The sequence below is a fragment of the Zingiber officinale genome, chromosome 11A (genome assembly GCF_018446385.1).
Source record: "Zingiber officinale cultivar Zhangliang chromosome 11A, Zo_v1.1, whole genome shotgun sequence".
In the NCBI taxonomy this organism is placed as follows: domain Eukaryota; kingdom Viridiplantae; phylum Streptophyta; class Magnoliopsida; order Zingiberales; family Zingiberaceae; genus Zingiber; species Zingiber officinale.
In genome coordinates, this window is record NC_056006.1 from 13843162 (window position 1) to 13862576 (window position 19415).

General features: G+C 42.2%; 1 protein-coding gene across 1 annotated transcript; it reads left to right on the forward strand.

Moving 5' to 3' along the window:
* The first annotated feature begins 17023 nt into the window (after window positions 1-17023).
* LOC122031240 (probable inactive receptor kinase At2g26730) lies at window positions 17024-18992 on the forward strand. The gene is made up of 2 exons (XM_042590377.1): window positions 17024-18356; window positions 18422-18992. The coding sequence occupies exons 1-2, from the start codon at window positions 17024-17026 to the stop codon at window positions 18955-18957; spliced, it is 1869 nt and encodes a 622-aa protein (XP_042446311.1). The 3' UTR covers window positions 18958-18992.
* Window positions 18993-19415: the final 423 nt, after the last annotated feature.

The window sequence follows — 19415 nt, forward strand, 5'->3', positions numbered from 1 at the left end:
TTTATCAAAATTTTATTTTAAATAAAATCTCCTTTTCTATCATGCTATGGTCGGCCCCTTGCTTGGGCACCAAGCAAGGCTCGGTCGGCCACTACTTGTGCTCCAAGCTAATGCTTGACCAACCCCCTTACACAAGCAAGGATGTGTCCGACCCATTACTTGGGTAAGAAGTAGACTTGGTGGATATAAGGCTTTATAGAGGCTACAACAGGGACCGAGAGGAGGAATTAGTTTTGGTCTCCCGATGAGCTTAAGCTTCCTGTGTTCGACCCAAACACCTAACTCAAGTTCATCGATAATAACTCATACCACTAAAGAGTTATTATTGAACTACCGCACCAATCTCATATTACATTATGGACTCCTTCTTATTATGAGTGCATTAATCTCCCTGTGTTTAAGATATCGAATGCCCATTAATTAAATGAGTTATTGACAACTCACTTAATTAATATCTAGCTCCAAGAGTAGTACCACTCAACTTCATTGTCATGTCGAACTAAGTCCACCTACAGGGTTTACATGACAATCCTTATGAGCTCCTCAAGGGGGCATCATCAACTTAGATAACTAGGACACAGTTTCCTTCTATAATCAACAACACACCATATAAATAATATTTTTTTCCTAACTTATCGGGCATATTGATTTAACGAATAAATCTCACCCATTGATAAATTAAAGAAATAAATACTAAGTATATGTGCTTGTTATTATATCGGGATTAAGAGTACACACATTCATAATAACATAGGTTATGTTCTTTGATGCAGTCAGTATAAAAAGAACAACCTCAAATGGTCCTACTCAATACATACATAGTGTACTAATGTAATTTTATAGTCAAGATAAACTAATACCAAATTACACTACAACCATTTCAATGGTTTGTCTCAATCCATCTTAGTTGTGAGCTACTATTTATAATTTATAAGGAACTGATAACATGATCTTCTATGTGACACCACACATCATTTTATCTATAATATAAATTAAATGGACAACTACATTTAACATAAATGCAAACATTTGACCATTGTGATTCTCATTTCAAAATAAATGTTTATACAAAAAATTAGGCTTTTAGTATACATCCTAAAAATATTGTCTCAATGGACTCCGCCATATATGCCATAATATAATGGTGTATCGAAAAGGTGTAACCGAACCTTGTTGAACGTGGTTAGGTCAATGATGGATCGTGCAAATTTTTTCAAAATCTTTTGGGGTTATGCACTCATGACAACTGTTTACTTGCTAAACAGAGTTCCAATGAAAGCAATCTCAACTACTCCATATGAGGTATGGACTAGTAAAAAATCCCTCATATCTTATTTGAAGATATGGAGATGTCCTGCTTATGTAAATAGGACTATATCAGACAAGTTGGATGTTAAGTCTGATAAGTGTTTATTTATCGGATACCCCAAAGAAACTAAGGGTTACTAATTTTATCACCCCTTAGAATAAAAGATATTTGCTTCAAGGCATGCTACCTTCCTAGAAAAAGAATTTCTCTTACAAGAAGCAAGTGGGAGTATGATTGAACTTGATGAAGTTCAAGAGACTCCAATAAACACTAACGAGATGCCTAGTCAAGAACCACAAACAATTAGGACACAACCTCCTCATAGATCAGGTAGGGCACGTAATATTCCTGAGAGATATGGATCTCTTGTAAGAGAATCAAATGACATGTTACTCATTGAGGATGAAGAACTTGCTAATTATAAAGAGGATCTGAATAGTTTAGAAAAGGACAAGTGGCTTACAACTATGAAGTCAAAAATGGATTCCATATACAAAAACCAAATTTAAAATTTCGTGGACCCACCTGAAGGCATTATGCCTATAGGGTGCAAGTGGGTTTTCAAAAATAAAATCGGCATGGATGGTAATGTAATTACCTACAAGGCAAGGTTGGTAGAGAAATGCTATTGTTAAAGGAAAGGTATTGACTATGATGAAACTTTCTCACCTGTAGCTATGCTTAAATCCATTCAGATACTCCTGGTCATATCAACTCATCATGATTATGAGATATGGGAAATAGATGTGAAAATAGCTTTTCTTAATGGGAATATACTCGAGGACGTGTATATGATACAACCCGAAGGTTTCACATCTGTTGACAAAAATAAATTATGCAAGTTTCAACGGTCTATTTATGGACTAAAGCAAGCATCTAGGAGTTGGAATATCAATTTTGATAAGGTAATTAAAGAATTTAATTTCTCATAAAATCCAAACAATCCTTGTGTGTATCAAAAGGTTAGTGGGAGTGTGGTCGTATTCCTGATATTATATGTTGATGACATATTACTTATAGGAAATGATGTGCCAGTTCTATAGTCAGTTAAAGTTTGGTTGTCCAAAATATTCTCCATAAAAGACATGGGAGAAGCAAATTACATCCTCGGGATGAAAATCTATAGAGATATATTGAAAAGGTTGCTTGGTCTTTCACAGTCGACATATATAGACAGAGTACTAAAATGGTTTACCATGTCTGAATCCAAGAAAAGTTTCATACCTATGAGGCATGAAATTTACCTTTCAAAGTCTATGTGTCCACGCATAGAAGACGAGAGGATTTGCATGGATAAGATACCTTATGCGTTGGTAATAAGATCTATCATTTATGCTATGTTATGTACAAGGCCTGATATATCGTATGCTCTGAGTGTTATGTGCAGATACCAATTTGATCCAGGAATGGATCACTGGATGGCTGTCAAGATGATCCTTAAGTACTTGAGAAGAACTAAGGATATATTCTTGGTGTATGGAGATGGTGATATGATCATTCACAGATATATAGATGCAAATTTCAAGATGGACAAAGATGAATCCAAGCCCAGTCTAGATTCATATTCATATTAAATGGAGGTGCAATAAATTGGAAAGGTTCCAAGCAACAAATGATCTAAACATGTGCTTCGTCGCTATCATATGATCAAGAGATCATGAGTGGAAATGAAATGCCAATTGAGAGAAATTCCCACCAAAAGGAACCTAGTGGATCCTTTCAAAAAACCTCCAACTCAAAATGAGTTTGAGAGTCATATAGAAACCTATGGTGTTGGACGCCATGGCGATTGGCATTAGGCCAAGTGGGAGTGTTAGATTTTCAGGGATGTCCTAAAGCAATCTCATTATGTTTTTTACTAAATATAGATTCACTATTTGAGTGCATATTATATGTTTGATTGTCTTAAACTTATTTACTAAATGTCTGCAATGTTATTCATAGCATGAGAGAAATTATGTTTGGATCACAACTAGTGATTATCCATACATGTGCAATTCTAAACGTATTGAAATTTTCCTAGTTGTCGAATTGATGCATTCGGGCATCAACAATTCTATAAGACTAGCTTGAGTTATACTCTTGGTTTGCCAAGCAGCTATTTTCTCATTGGTTGGAGATATTGGGATGTCGAGAGTTAAATGTGGATGCTAGTTATGATAACTAGTTCATTGGAGTGACTTGCTATAAGATGTCATATGGTTATCTATATATATGGATATGTCTGTAAAGCTCTTACTGCAGTTTGAGTGTCAGTTGCCTTTGACTTAAGGTATACAAGTCATCTTGGTCATAGAGACATATACTTTGACATTTTAAGCAAGCACCTCATTGAGGTGTGAACCCGGGAGGATTCAGTATAAGTTGAAATGTCTGAAGATATTTGGATAGCCCATAAAGGATTTACCATTCCTTGCGAGAAGATGTATACCCTATGATCACTTGTTAGAATTATTACTCAAAGTCTTTGGCCAAAGTATCACATGTTAAGAGTACGAGACTCTTGTACACATGTATGAGTAATTTGAATCCGTAGAATGAGGAAGTATTATTTGGATTAGGTGTGGCATAGTCAGTCTAGTGGAGGCAGACACATAGACCATGTCCTGAACCAAGTGGGTATAAGACGAGTGAAAGGAATAAAGAATGACTCACTATAGTTGCTGAAGGGTTTAGAATTAGTTCTAAGGTTAAATATGATTTTCTGGCTAATTGAGGATTATGATGTACTACTAGGTGTCACTCATGATCGTTCTATAATTAAGTAGTTAATTATGGACGGTAAAGATAAACCAGAAACCTATTGGGTCACACACACTAACAAGTCTCTAAAAGATATAAAATAAGTTAAAGAATAGGATCCTTAGATCAAGAGATAAATGTTTGGTTGGGTCATACATAAGACAAATATGAAAACATTTGTCATGATGGAAGCACGGATGGGCTACATCTCCTATAGTAGAGTTAAACCATATTTGATTTAATCATGAATGAGTCATGAACCAACTTGATTTAGTTGTGAACCAAACCAAGGGATTAATGGGCTAATTTTTGGTTAAGGGATAATGAGTTGGATTTGGGCTTTCTGATCCAACTCATTAAAGAGGATTATATATAAATATAATTAGGAGAGAATTAGATACAAATTTCATTATTTGATTGATTAGGTTTTGGGAAACTAAATCTACCTCTCCTCTCCCTCTCCTCTCTTTCCCACCACCAACAACAAGGAGGCTCCCCTCCTTGTTGTCGTGACCACCACAAGTAGGGGTGAGCATTCGGTTAATTCGGTTAATTTGATATTAATTTTGTATAAATTCTTTTTATTGTTATTTTAAACAAATTTAGTTAATTCGGTGTTAATTGAAATAACTAATTTGGTTAATTTAGTTTTAGTAAAATTTTGATTTGATTCGGTTAGCAAACACTAAATCAGTTTTCGGTTAATTAGGTTAATTTATGGACCGAATTAACCGAATGCTCACCCCTAACCACAAGGAAGAATTTCTTCCTTATGTGCTGCCTTCTTCTTCTTCTTGATCCCTCTTCTTCGCTCGTAGCTAGTAACTTCCGAAGGAGAGACTTGTATTCAAGGAGTTGTCTTGAGAAGCTCAGTGTGGATACGAATAGAGGTGAGGTTTGCTAACATGGTTACAGTTGATACCCTTCTCGTCACAAGCCATCTGTAAGGTATACCTAGTGTAAATTTACTTCCCATAAAATTTTAATTATGCGATCATGTTTGACATGTTGTATTCTTGTATGCGTGTGGTGTGTGTGATGTAATAATTAGGAATTATTATTATTTTATTTTTCACTGAGCATGTTTACGAAACGTGTTCTAGCACACACCTGCATCGGGCATATCCCAATAAAAACTTGCTAATTTAGGAAGTTGTGATAGAAGATGCAACAACAATTGGCTATTTGATATATGATGCATCTGACGAAGTGATTCATGGTGATGGCTATGAAACTTTGGTCATTCGTAAGAGTCTGCTAACTTCCAAGGGTGATTCAGGGATGATTAGTTGAGAACCAATATTTTCACACTACTTGCACCATCATGGATAAAGACTGCAAGATGATCATCGACAATGGTAGTTGTGAGAACGTGATATTCGCTGAAGCTATCCATAAATTACAACTGAAAAAAGATCATCAATCTAAACCCTATTAGTTATCTTGGTTGAATAAAGAAAGTGAGGTAATAATAGACCAGCAATGCCTTGTTTCCTTTTCAATTGACAAATATTTCGATAGTACTTGGTGTGATGTGGTGATCATGGATGCATGTCATGTATTGTTGGGGAGACCTTAGCAGTATGATTGCGGTGCTATTCATGATGGGTAGAAGAATGCATATATCCTTCACATCAAGGGAAAAAGTATTGTGTTAACGCTGTGGCAGGAAGGAACAACTCCAATTCCGGTAACTAAAAATACTAATCTACTTTCTATATTTAGGTTTTTAGATGAAGTGGAGCATGGACTTGTATATGCTTTGCTACCATGTCAAAGCTTAGCTCTTGACATGAACTTTGAGTTACCAACCGAAGTACAACAGCTGCTATTGGATTTTGATGAGTTGATGCCAAAGAATCTTCTTTCTGGGCTATCACCTATACGAGATATCTAACATTAGATTGACCTTGTTTTGAAGTCTAGTTTGCCTAATCGGCCAAATAATCGCTTTAGCCCTAAGGAAGCTAAAGAATTACAACATTAGGTGGTGGAGTTGTTAGAAAAGGGAAACATTTGAGAGAGCATGAGCCCTTGTGCAGTTATTGCCCTACTAGTACCGAAGCAGGATGGCTCGTTGTGTATGTGAGTTAATAATAGAGTCATCAACAAAATTATAGTGAAGTACATGTCTCCAATTCCCTGCTTGAACAACATGTTGTATCAGTTATCCAGTTCTAAAGTCTTGTAAAAAATTAACCTTAAAAGTGGATACCACCATATCAGAATAAAGTCTGGTGATGAATGGAAGATGACATTCAAGACCCAGCATGGGTTATATGAGTGTATGGTCATTTTTTTGGACTATCCAATGCGCCCAACACCTTCATGAAGTTTATACATCAGATCTTGTGGCCCTTATGGAAAAGTTTGTGGTGGTATATTTTAACGACATCCTCATTTATAGTTTGACATGGGCATCACATTTCGATCATCTCCATGCTATGCTCAAAAAGCTGAAAATAGAGTGCTTATTTGTAAACAAGAAAAAAGTGCTCTTTCTTTACTACATCGGTAACTTTCATCATCTTTATTGTGTCTATTGATAGTATACACCTAGATCAAACAAAGATAGATGCATTCGAGTGGCCTCAACCAATGAATTTTGTTGATATGCTCCTCAACTTGTTATACAAATGGAGAAGCAAGGGAATAAAGGTATTCTATGTACCAGATGAGATTTAAGATGCATGATAGTAAAATTCATCGACTACTCTAAATAATAGAAATGCAGAGGTCACTAGCCTAAGCACGGGATCCACAAAACATACAGCTAGATCACAATCTATTGTAGAGCATGCAATAGACTTAGTAAGTTTATAAAGTTATATAAAAGTTTTTTAATTATTAATAAACTTATTTTATTTTATAAAAAAATTATGTATGCAGACTGATATTTTATTAAAACCTCCCACTTATTGGAAGGTATTTTGCAATACACATAAAAAAGATGACACTTTTGTTGATGCTCAATTAAAGGCTATAGATATAAGAATATAAACTTTATAACCACTCACATTTAACAATGATTAGATTTATTAATTTTATATTATATTAGATATTAATAATATTTTTTACATAGGATGATATGATTGATCAATTGCTGAGGCGTCTCAGCCTGCTATAGAGGGAGAGGAGTTACAAAATCTATCATATAATGTACTAAATAATATATATTATGATTATACGATCAAAAATATATTCACATATATCTATAATGGTATAATATTGTCCACTTTGAGCATAAACCCTCATAGCTTTGCTCTTGGACTCTACCCAAAAGACCTCATTCTAATAGAGACATCTTAAATATTTTTAAACTCATGATCTTTTCCATATTTTTCTAATGTGGGATTTTGATTATATCCCCAACAATCCTCCTCTCAAACGAAGGACCACTATTTCCCTCATGGTCTGGTATTCTTTACGAGCATCCATCACCTTGACCTGCTCTGGTCCTTCCCCGCAAGTATCTGGTTATCCTGACCTATTTCGAGCTTTCCCTGAGAGCATCTAGTGACTCTGACCTGCTCCGAGCCTCTCCACAAGCATCCGATCATTTTGACCTGTTCTGGGCTACCCTATAAGTATCTAGTCATCCTGACCTGCTCCGAGCCTCCCCATAAGCATCAAGTCACCCTGACCTGCTCCGAGCTTCCCCAGCAAGTATCTGGTCACCCTGACGTATTTCGGACCTCTCCGAGAGCATTCAGTCACCCTGACCTACTCTGGACGTTCTCCACAAGTATTCGGTCACGCTAACTTGCTTCGAGCCTCCCCTGCGAGTATTCAATTATCTTAACCTGCTCTCAACCTCCCCATAAGTATCCACATCCAGTCACTCTTGACCTGCTTCAGGTATCTCCACGAGCATTCAATCACCTTGACCTACTCCGAGCCTTCCCCGCCAGTATCCAGTCATCCTAACCTTCTCCGGGCCTCCCCGCAAGGATCTATATCTAGTTACTTTGGACCTACTTTTGGCCTCCCCATAATCATCCGGTCATCCTGACCTGTTTCGGATCTCTCCGTAAGCATCCGGTCACCCTGACCTGCTCCGAGCCCATCCTCAACTTTGTTTAAAGCCACCTCACATGGAATCTGCTCTAGATCATGACTCTAATATAATTTCTTGTAATCGAAAGGATATTCACATATATTCATAATGATATGATATTGTCCACTTTAGGTCTGAGCCCTCATGACTTTACTCTTAGGTCCTACCCAAAATACCTCATTCCAATAGAGATATCTTAAATCCTTTTAAACCCATGATCTTTTTCATATCTTTCTAATGTGAGACTTTGATTATACCCCCAACAATGATGTTGTTCGTGGAAGGAAAAAAGAACTCCCTCTATGACCTTAGCTCTCAAATAAAAGTTGTATATGAACATGTGATGACTTCTAGGCTTAGGGGTTGTCCCAGTTCTTCATCTACTCAAGTAGAAGAGTTAATATAAGAAAATCAAGAATTGAGAGATCGGGTCGCACAACATTGTACTCGTCTCAGGTTAGTAGTCAACAGTTGATTCAAGATTAGATCAAGACGTTAGTAGAGCAGCAAATGCAAGAATTCATATCTTCATGAAGTCTAAATTTTCAAACATTGTATGGTTTTAACTCATAGGAGATTTAAGGCTCGAACACTCTTGATAAGTAGCTCATAATAACAACAGTTATTTTGAGGTGAGTTGACATTCAATTTAATATTTTTAGTTATCACTCATAAAATATGGGAAATGATCCTATTAATTTTAATATTACATGCAACTCTAATTGAATTACATTAGTTTAGGAACAATGTAGATAAAAAGATCAGCATTTGAAAGAACGGGATTTGATACTATACTATATACTTTATCATTAAGGTAGGTATTCTTTCTATGTATTCTTTTTAAAGAATGTTAAACTTTTGTTGATCCATTTTTATATTTTATAATAAATAATTTTAACTTTAGGTATGTATTCTTTTTAAAGAATGTTAAACTTTTGTTGATCCATTTTTATATTTTATAATAAATAATTTTAACTTTAGATTCATATATGAGTATGATTATTTCAAAATAGAAAATGTAATATAATTTGAATCATGTGTTTATTTCTTTTCATATTTTAATATTTGCTGCAAGATGAGATTGAATGTTGATAAATGTATTAGTTTTTTAGATTTGAGCTGGATGTAATGAATTTGAATTATATTATTTTTAAATCATGTAGGATGTTTTAAATATTATTTTTTGTTAAACATGAATATTGTTTTTTTCATATCGTATTATATTTGCTATCATGTGGTAAAAAGATGATTCGTTCACCCTCAGTGCCCCGCTAACCCGTCCCTAGGTCAACACGGAGGAGGTAAATCATGGGTGGCTACTAGCCATTAGTACAAATGGCTAAGATATGGGGGAGGTTATGTTCAGTCATGCCGAGTTTCGACCGCAATACCTCATGTGGTAACACCCTATGTTTTAACCATCGTACTGCCCCGAGGGGACAATTATATTTGCTACTAGATGAAATGATGAGATGTAATGATGAAAAATGTATTAGTTTTTGAGATTAGAGTTGAAATGTAAAGAATTTGAATTATATTATTTTTAAATCATGTACAATGTTTTAAATATTTTTTTTTTTGTTAAACATGAATGTTGTTTTTACCCATATCATATTATATTTACTGCAAAAAAAGATGATGAGATGTAATGATGATAAATGTATTAGTTTTTAAGATTTGAGTTAGAATATAATTGATCCTGTTCGAGAATCGAGTCGATGGGTACTGGGGACATGACGCTTGTTGCTGTCTTCAGACGACTTCCAAGATGACAAGGACCTCCGGTGAACCTGCAATGAAGCCGAGCCGGGAAGGGGTTCTCGGCGACGACCCTCCGATACTTAAGTCAGGCACCGGCGAAATAAAGTGGAAGCAAAGTAACGAGACTGTAGCTACAGTGAAAAATCGCGCATACCTCCGTCGAAGTCTAGGGGTCCTTATATAGGATCTTGGAGAGGTGAGTGCACGCTCATCGAGGCATGTACTTTTTCCCATGCATACCTCAAAATGGACGTGTCAGAAAAGTGCATCTGATGCCATACCGCAATCGTCCGAGCGTATCTCTGACATGACTATGGAAACTTCCACCGTACGATCTTCTATTCGGTCTGGTCACCGACCATGCTATCTGTCAGTGGCGCATGTCTCGAGAAGGATATCGCCAGCTGTCTATTTTGTCCTCTTCTTTCTCTTGCCCACTACTAGGTCGAGCGGGAGAGCCGCTCGGTCGCATACTCGGACGGTCCTGCAGCCTTAGTTGTTCGGTAGCTTGGCCGAGCGGACATGCGGCCCATACCGCTCGGCGCATCGACTCCTTTACCGCTTGGCGCATCGACTCCTTTATGCGAGAACCCCTGAGCATCGGAAACCCGACCTACGATCGAGCTATGTTCGAGCTGACCTGGGCGCTATTACGGCCGATCGGCAAGGTGACCTACCCGCTCGGCAAGAACATCGAGTTGCCCATCTTGACTTTGACTTCCACGTGTCGTTGACTACTGTACGGTCGGGCCCCCTCCTTCACCACCCGAGTGTCCTCCACAAGACCCTTGATGTACCTCTTGTAGTATATATTCTGCGTCCTTCGAGCTGACGCATTTTAGCAATGGTCGGGAGAAAGCCTTCTTGTAGAGCTGATCCCCGATAAGGGTGAACCGTCCTACTTTCCTTCTTAACAACTGGGCCTTTTCCTGATCGGGCGGCATAACTCCCAACCGTAAAAATTCTGTTATGACCGTCCTCCAGTCGCTCGGGAATGTGAGGTCCTCCATCCTATCGATGTGAGCCACTAAGGCTACATGCTCCATCGTTTGTTGGATGACGATCGGCGTTATTGAACTTGCAAGTTTGGCCAATTCATCCGCCGTTTGGTTCTCCGCTCGGGGGATCTTTTGTATAACAACCTCGCAGAAGTTGGTTTTGAGCTTTTCGAAGGCCTCCGCATAGAGCTTGAGTCTGGGGTTGTTTATCTCGAAAGATCCTGAGAGCTGTTGAGCAGCAAGCTGAGAGTTTGAGTAGATCATTACTCGGCTTGCTCCCACGTGCCGAGCGACCTGCAATCCCGCTATGAGTGTTTTATATTCTGCTTCATTATTGGTTATCCGAAAGTCCAGTCGGACGGACAGGTGCATCCGCTTTTCTTGAGGGGAGATTAATAGGATGCCAATACCGCTCCTGAGCCGAGTGGATGACCCGTCCACATATACTTTTCATAAAGCTTCAGGTTCGGGATTTTGTACTTCGGTGATGAAATCTGCCAATGACTGCACTTTAATGGTCGTGCGGGGTTGGTACTGGATATCGAATTCACTGAGCTCGGTCGTCCACTTAATCAGCCGCTCGGAAGCCTCTAGGTTAAGGAGAATTCTCCCAAGAGGGTTGTTTGTCATGACGATTATCGTGTGCGCGAGGAAATAATGTCGAAGCCTCTGAGCTATGAGGACTAGCGCGAATGCAAGCTTTTCGAGACCAGTGTAGCGGGACTCAGCATCCTTTAGAATGTGACTCAGAAAATACACGGGCTGTTCTTCGCCGTCCTGCCGTACTAACGTTGAGCCGATAGCATGCTCGGTCGAGGATAAGTAGATACGGAGCGGCTCGCCGATGTTGGGCTTAGCTAATACAGGAAAGGAGTTTAGATAAACCTTTAATTCTTCAAACGCCTGATCGCATTCTCTGTCCCACTGGAATTTGGTGGCTCGGCGCAGAATCTTGAAGAAAGGAAAGCTACGATCGACCATTTTGGAGATGAATCTCGACAGGGCCGTTATCCGACCGGTAAGGCGTTGCACTTCTCTCAAGTTTCTAGGAGACGACATGTCCTGCAACGCTTTCACTTTGCTGGGATTCGCTTCTATGCCCCGCTCGGTGACGATGTACCCCAGGAAGCGACCGCTCTTTGCTCCGAACAGACACTTATGGGGATTTAGCTTGACTCCGTAAGTCCTCAGCGTCTGGAAGGTTTCCTCTATTTCTGCACAAAGGTTGGCTGCTCGGATTGATTTAATAAGTATGTCATCAACATATACCTCTAGGTTTCATCCGATCTGCTTCCAGAACACCTTTTTCATGAGCCGCTGGTATGTGGCACCGACATTCTTCAGTCCGAACGGCATTACGTTGTAATAGTAGGTGTCGTCCATCGTAATGAAACTCACTTTCTCCTGGTCCTCTCGGGCGAGTGGTACTTTGTGGTAACCCTGATAGGCATCCAGCATGCATATTAACTCGCATCCAGCAGTCGAGTCTACCATTTGGTCAATTCGGGGCAGAGGGTAAAAATCTTTCGGGCATGCCTTATTTAAATCCTGGAAGTCGATGGAGACCCTCCACTTATTGCCTGGCTTGGAAACCAATACCACATTCGCGAGCCAGCTTGGGAACTGCACCTCCCGTATGTGGCCGGCCTCCAGGAGCTTCTCCACTTCAACTCGGATGATGACGTTCTGCTCCGCGCTGAAGTCTCGCTTCCTCTGCTTCACGGGCCGAGCATCTGGCCGGACGTGGAGCTCATGTTGCGCGACGCTTGGCAGGACGCCGAGTAGCTCATGAGTTGACCATGCAAAGACATCGTGGTTGCGCTGCAGGCAACCGATTAGCTCTTCTTTCTGGTTCGCCTCCAGGTCGGATACAATGAACCTGGTGGCTCCCGGTCTGCCATCCTGGATCTGCACCTCTTCCTTTTCTTCATAAACTAAGGACGGAGGCTTTTCGGTTATGGCGTTTACCTCAAGGCGCGGCGCTTTCCGAGTGGACTTCAATTCAGCTCGGATCATCTCCACATAACATCGCCGGGCGGTCAGCTGATCTCCGCGGACTTCTCCCACCTTGTCCTCTACAAGAAATTTTATCTTTTGACAGAAAGTTGAGACGACTGCCCAGAACTCGTTGAGAGCCGTTCGCCCCAATATCACGTTATAGGCAGAGGGGGCATCGACCACGATGAAGTTAGTGGTCCGCGTCCATCGGAGCGGCTCCTCTCCTAGCAAGATGGTCAGCCTGGCTTGCCCGACCGGCAGAACCTCATTGCTAGTAAATCCATACAGCGGGGTTGTCATGGGAAGTAGTTCGGCTCGGTCGATTTGTAGTTGATCGAACGCCCTCATGAAAATAATGTTGACCAAGCTACCTGTATCGATGAATAGGCGATGAATAGTATAATTTGCTATTACCGCTCGGATGATGGGTGCGTCATCATGCGATATTTCAATTCCTTCCAGGTCCCTGGGCCCGAAGCTGATCTCAGGGCCCTGTGCCCTCTCTCGACTGCAGCCTACTGCATGGATCCTTAGCTGTCGGGCGTACGACATTTTGGGCCGATTTGAATCACCGTACGTTGGTCCACCAGCGATGATGCTGATCTCGCCCCGAGCAGTATTGCTCCTGTTCTCTTCATCCCGAGCGGACGGTCTCACTCGCTCCTGCGAGACTCGAGGATTGACCCTTGTCTTATGATGATGTTGCCGTTCAGGGGACTCCCTAGCCACTCGTCGCCCGGTACTCTGGTGTCGATGGTGTCGATCGGGCGAAAGTGATCGGCGTCGATAGCTCCTCGGCGCCGAGTGAGCAATCGGACCAAGACTTCGATAGTCACGGGTGTTGTGGGTTGCTGACTGGTGAAGCGAACAAAACATGAGAGTTCATACCTTCCCTTTTGGCTTGGGCCGATCTGTCGCCACATGTTGGACGGCGTGCGACCTTGTTTCCTGATGAGGGCGCGTTCCCTCAGCACGGGGTCCTCTTGGTGGCTGATGACTGGCCAGCGGCCTCCGCTCGGCCGGAACTGAAGGCTCGGACGGGGTTTCTTTCCTCCTGGCAGCCTGAGCTTCTTCTACGTTAATATACTCATTTGCCTTTTTCAGCATGTGGTCATAGTCGCGGGACAACTTTCGGATGAGCGAGCGGAAGAAATCCCCGTCGACCAAGCCCTGAGTGAAGGCATGCATCATTGTCTCGGATGAGACTGTGGGGATATCCATGGCCGCCTGGTTGAAACGCTGGATGTAGGCTCGGAGGCTCTCTCTCGGCCCTTGCTTCATGGAAAATAAGCTAATGCTCGTCTTCTGATATCGTCTGCTACTTGCGAAGTGGTGGAGGAACGCCGTCCGGAAGTCCTTAAAACTCTGGATCGATCCGTCCGGCAACCTCCGGAACCATCGTTGCGCCGAGCCGGACAGTGTAGTGAGGAAGACCCGACATTTAACTCCGTCAGTATATTGACGGAGAGTAGTAGCGTTATCAAACTTACCGAGGTGGTCATCCGGGTCCGTCGTTCCGCTATACTCCCCGATCGCCAGGGGGGCGCCTCGGGTGTGGATCCTGCAGAATCACCTTGGAGAACTAGCGATTGATCCGTTCGGGGGATGACTCGGTCTGAGGTGCTTTACCCTTTTTGACGTCCCGTGCGGGAGCCTCATCGGATGATCCCTGGTTGGCTTGGGCTAGATCGGAAGGCGTTCGGAACAAGGCTCGATGAAATGGAACCGGGGCTGGCGGTGCATCTCCTAGCGTGCCGGCTTGCCCCTTATTCTGCGCCCAAGTGGAAAACTGCTCCGGTCGGTCTTCCAAAGCCGCTCGGGCGCCGGACGCTGAGGTGGCTTGCGCCTTCTGCTGCTGCTCCACTATCTTTGCCGCTCGCGCCTGGATGAGTGCATCGAGCATTTCTGGAGAGAGCGTCACTGTGTGTCAACGTCCATCTTCCTCCATCTTCTCAGCTCGGATTCAGGTGTGTTCCCACAGATGGCGCCAAATTGATCCTGTCCGAGAATCGAGTCGACGGGCACTGGGGACGTGGCGCTCACTGCTGTCTTTAGATGACCTCCAAGATGACGGGGACCTCCGGTGAACCTGCAACGAAGCCGAGCCGGGAAGGGGTTCTCGGCGACGACCCTCCGACGCTCAAGTCAGACACCGGCGAAATAAAGTGGAAGCAGAGTAACGAGACTGTAGCTACAGTGAAGAATTGTGCATACCTCCGTCGAAGTGTAGGGGTCCTTATATAGGGTCCCGGGGAGGTGAGTGCACGCTCGTCGAGGCATGCACTTTTTCTCATGCATACCTCAAAATGGGCGTGTTAGAAAAGTGCGTCTGATGTCATACCGCAATCGTCCGAGCATATCTCTGACATGACAGTGGAAACTTCTACCGTACGATCTTCTATTCGGTCTGGTCGCCGACCATGCTATCTGTCGGCGGCGCATGTCTTGAGAAGGATATCGCCAGCTGTCCATTTTGTCCTCTTCTTTCTCTTGTCCACTACTAGGCCGAGCGGGAGAGTCGCTCGGTCTCATACTCGGACGGTCCTGCAACCTTAGTTGTTCGGTAGCTCGACTCCTTCATGCGAGAACCCCTAAGTATCGGAAACCCGACCTGCGATCGAGCTGTCTTCGAGCCGACCTGGGCGCTATTACGGTCGATCGACGAGGTGACCTACTCGCTCGGCAAGAACATCGGACTGCCCATCTTGACTTTGATTTCCACGTGTCATTGACCACTGTACGACCGGACCCCCTCCTTCACCACCAGATCAATAATGAATTTAAATTATATTATTTTTAAATTATGTATAATGTTTTAAATATTATTTTTTTGTTAAGCATGAATGTTGCTTTCTTGATAGTGTGATTTGTAATGAATTTGAATATATTTGTAAATGTAATAGATTTGAATGCATGCATTATGTATTGTAGAGCTAATGTTGATGTTTAATATTGTTATTGGATATATAGTGTATCCTTGAGTATTTTGAATATAAATGGGTTTGAAATATCTCAATTCAGGGAGGTTTTGTAAAAATTTTAATTAAAATTAGCGATGGCTATATTAGGGTTTAAGGTTGAAATTCTAAACTCTAAATCCCAGCACCCTCAACTTTGAGCAGCTAGCAGATGCTGTTCTAAAACAAAACTGATGCCTCATACCCTGTCTTGACTTATTGTGACATCCATAATTTTTCTTCCTGCGTTGACTTTTCAGGCCGGCCTTGGCATCTACATTAGTTCATCCCTTCTCTCTTACCTGGAACTGACCTTGTTCTCCAACTGTGATCAGCTTATCATTAATCTGTTCTGTCAAGACCATTTCTTCCTGCCGGCCTCATCAGTAATGAAATCTTGAGAACTCAGCCCATTCAACAATTTGTACGCTTTCACTTGTCAATTCCCTCCACATTCAAATATTTAAATTAAATTATATTGGACAAATATCAAAGTGCATCTCATCTTACTCCGGTATATTTTACTTTTTCAAAATTATCTTTATTTTTAATATTATTATAATAATTATGAATTCATAACTATTATACTAAACACACTTCAACTTTGATTAACACCAACAAACTATATTATAGCAGTTAATAGCTCATAATTATTATAATATGGAATATCAATATCGGTCCAAAATTATATTATAGTAGTACTTCGACTCTAATAACATTGTATTATAGCACCTACAATTCATAATTCTTATAATATAGACGCTTCGTCTCTAATTAACATTGATTAATAGAAGTTAACATCATATTATAACAGTTACAAATTATTTTTTATACTATAGTACTAATGACATCATAACGATTCATGTCTTCGGAGAAAAAAAATTTCTTATCCCCCTAATTAACTTAGTAGTTTAACTTCTTACGTATAACTTATGAATTGATTGTGAAAGACAAATATGATAGGATTAGTATAATCATCTTTTTATGATAATAAGAGTATAGCTATTATAACTGTATTGCTATAATTAATTAGTAATTATGATATTATAAAACCGTATAACTAGTCTGATTAAACTTTGACATATAAATTATTAAAAATAATAATAACAACCAACTGTCACCTTCCTCTCCCTCTTTAACCCACCTCCCTCCCTCCCTCCCTCCATCGCTTCAACTACCCAACTATTCTCTAACCAACTCCATGGAGCACTCGGCCCTCTTGCTCTTCCACTTCCTCTTCCTCTTCTTTTCCTTGATCGCCGGTGAATCCGATGACGTTCGGAAATCCCTCATCCGTTTTCTTGAGAAGCTCTCGCCCAACGACCCCCAGCTCGCTCAGAGATTGGGTTGGAATGCTTCAACTGACCCATGCAACGGTACTGCAGTTGGCTGGAGTAATCTGACATGCATCGACAAGAAAATGGCGGTGCAGACCATTTCGCTGGAGGGGATGGGGCTCAATGGCACGATCGACGCCGGCGAACTCTGCCGTGCGCCATCGCTCGCCGTGGTGAGACTGCAAGACAACTTCATCCGTGGAATTCTGCCGGCGGAGATCTCCAACTGCGCCAACCTCATGCACTTGTACCTCCGGAACAACCAGCTCGTCGGCAGCTTGCCTTCCTCTCTCGCCGACCTCGGAAACCTCAAGCTGCTCGACCTCTCCAACAACAACTTCTCCGGCGAGCTACCTGCGGCGCTGTCAAGAATCTCCGGCCTATCAGGCTTCCTCGTGCAAAACAATAACCTTAACGGGTCGATTCCTGGATTCTGGTTCAGAAACTTCGGCGCTGGATACTTCAACGTTTCTTACAACCAATTCTCCGGTCCAATTCCCGAAGGAGCTGAAGATATCGGAAGCGCCTCCTTCTCGGGGAATCAAGGCCTCTGTGGAAGGCCACTTCCTAATGCTTGCTCGCCGCCATCCCCGTCCTCTTCTCCTTCCCCTTCCCCTTCCCCTGATCAAGGGAAGAAGGATCACTGGGGAACTCGCGAAAAGCTCATTCTTTTCTCCGGTTATATCGCTCTTGGTCTGTTCTTGTTGGCTTACGCTGCATACAGAGTCCTCCGCAAGAAGGCGGCTAAAAGGAACAAGAAGATCGCAGCATCGGAAAGTAGCAGTCCGAAAAGTTCATTCACGATGAACAAGACTGTAGCCACCGGATCAGAGCACCCGATTTCGACTGAATCCGCCGCCACGGAGGGGTCCACCTTGGTGGTGCTGAAGAAATCGACAACGACGGCGGCGGAGTTGAAGTTCGAGGAGCTGCTAAAGGCCCCTGCAGAGTTGCTAGGGAGAGGAAGGTTTGGGAGCGTCTACAAAGTGGTGATGGCTGATGGAGCTGCTTTGGCCGTAAAGAGGCTCAAGGATTCCGGCGGTTCGGGGGCGGAGTTTCGGAGGAGGATGGTGAGGGTGGACATGGCGGCGCGGCACCCGAATGTGCTCCCGGCAGTGGCGTTTTACTGCTCATCGCAGGGGAAGCTCGTGGTCTACGAGTTCCAGCAAAATGGGAGCCTCTTGAATCTCCTCCGAGGTAAGATTTCTGTATCAACTCTGGTTCATCGGCGTTTCTTAAACCAACTGCACTGCAACTCTCAGGAAGCAACCGAGCCGGCGGCGGAGCATTTGACTGGAGCTGGAGGCTGAGAGTGGCGGCTGGGATCGCCGAGGGCTTGGCTTTCATGCACAAGGAGCTCGATTCCGAGGGACTCATCGGCCACGGAAACCTCAAGTCCTCTAACATCCTGATGAACGCCGGCATGGACCCCTGCATCAGCGAATACGGCCTAGTGGTCGCTAACGCCGGCGACGGAGCCGACAAACCCGACGTGTACGGCTTCGGGATCATCCTCCTTGAGCTGCTGACGGGGAAGCCGGTGCAGAACGACCCCCAGGAGCTGGCAAAGTGGGTGAACTCTGTGGTGAGGGAGGAGTGGACGGTGGAGGTGTTCGACAAGAGCATCGTCTCCGGCGCCGGCGCCAGCGAGGAGAGGATGGTGCAGATGCTGCAGGTTGGACTGAGGTGTGTGAATCCGTCTGCGAAAGCCAGGCCAAGCATGGATCAGGTGGCGTCCATGATCAACGCCGTGAGGGAAGAAGACGAGAGGTCGTTGCTGGTCTCTGAATCTGAGTGAGACACAAGAACACAGAATATTCACCATTACATTTATATTCGAACAAAGTAATTACTTTTTATTTTCTTTTTCTTTTCTTATGATTTCTTGTTGTGATATCAATCAATAATCCCTTTCTGTGATTGTGATTCTCTCAAGAGAAGTTTACTTCGATCCTTACTTTAATTTCTTAGCAACTGTTTAAATAAGATTAGGGATGATAATAAGATTTAAATTAAATTCTATATCTTTTTTCCTAATATCCATCGTATTAATCTTCAAATCTATATTCATTAAAGGACTTGATATTTTCTATATTAATAAAATTATTTCCGTTCTATCCAATTATCATATTCAATAAAGAACTAACATATTATATATATATTGATCTGGTAGTAAGGACGGGGGACCTTCATGGGTGGAGGGTCAAAGACACGTGGAGGTCAACCCCAAGTTCGAGCCGAACGAAGGATGTCGGG

What these genes read in the sequence shown, in the direction of transcription:
- LOC122031240 (XM_042590377.1), top strand. Translation starts at nt 17,024, where the DNA reads ATGGAGCACTCGGCCCTCTTGCTCTTCCACTTCCTCTTCCTCTTCTTT. An exon ending in CCTCTTGAATCTCCTCCGAG is followed by an intron (nt 18,357 to 18,421) that starts GTAAGATTTCTG and finishes TGCAACTCTCAG; the next exon opens with GAAGCAACCGAGCCGGCGGC.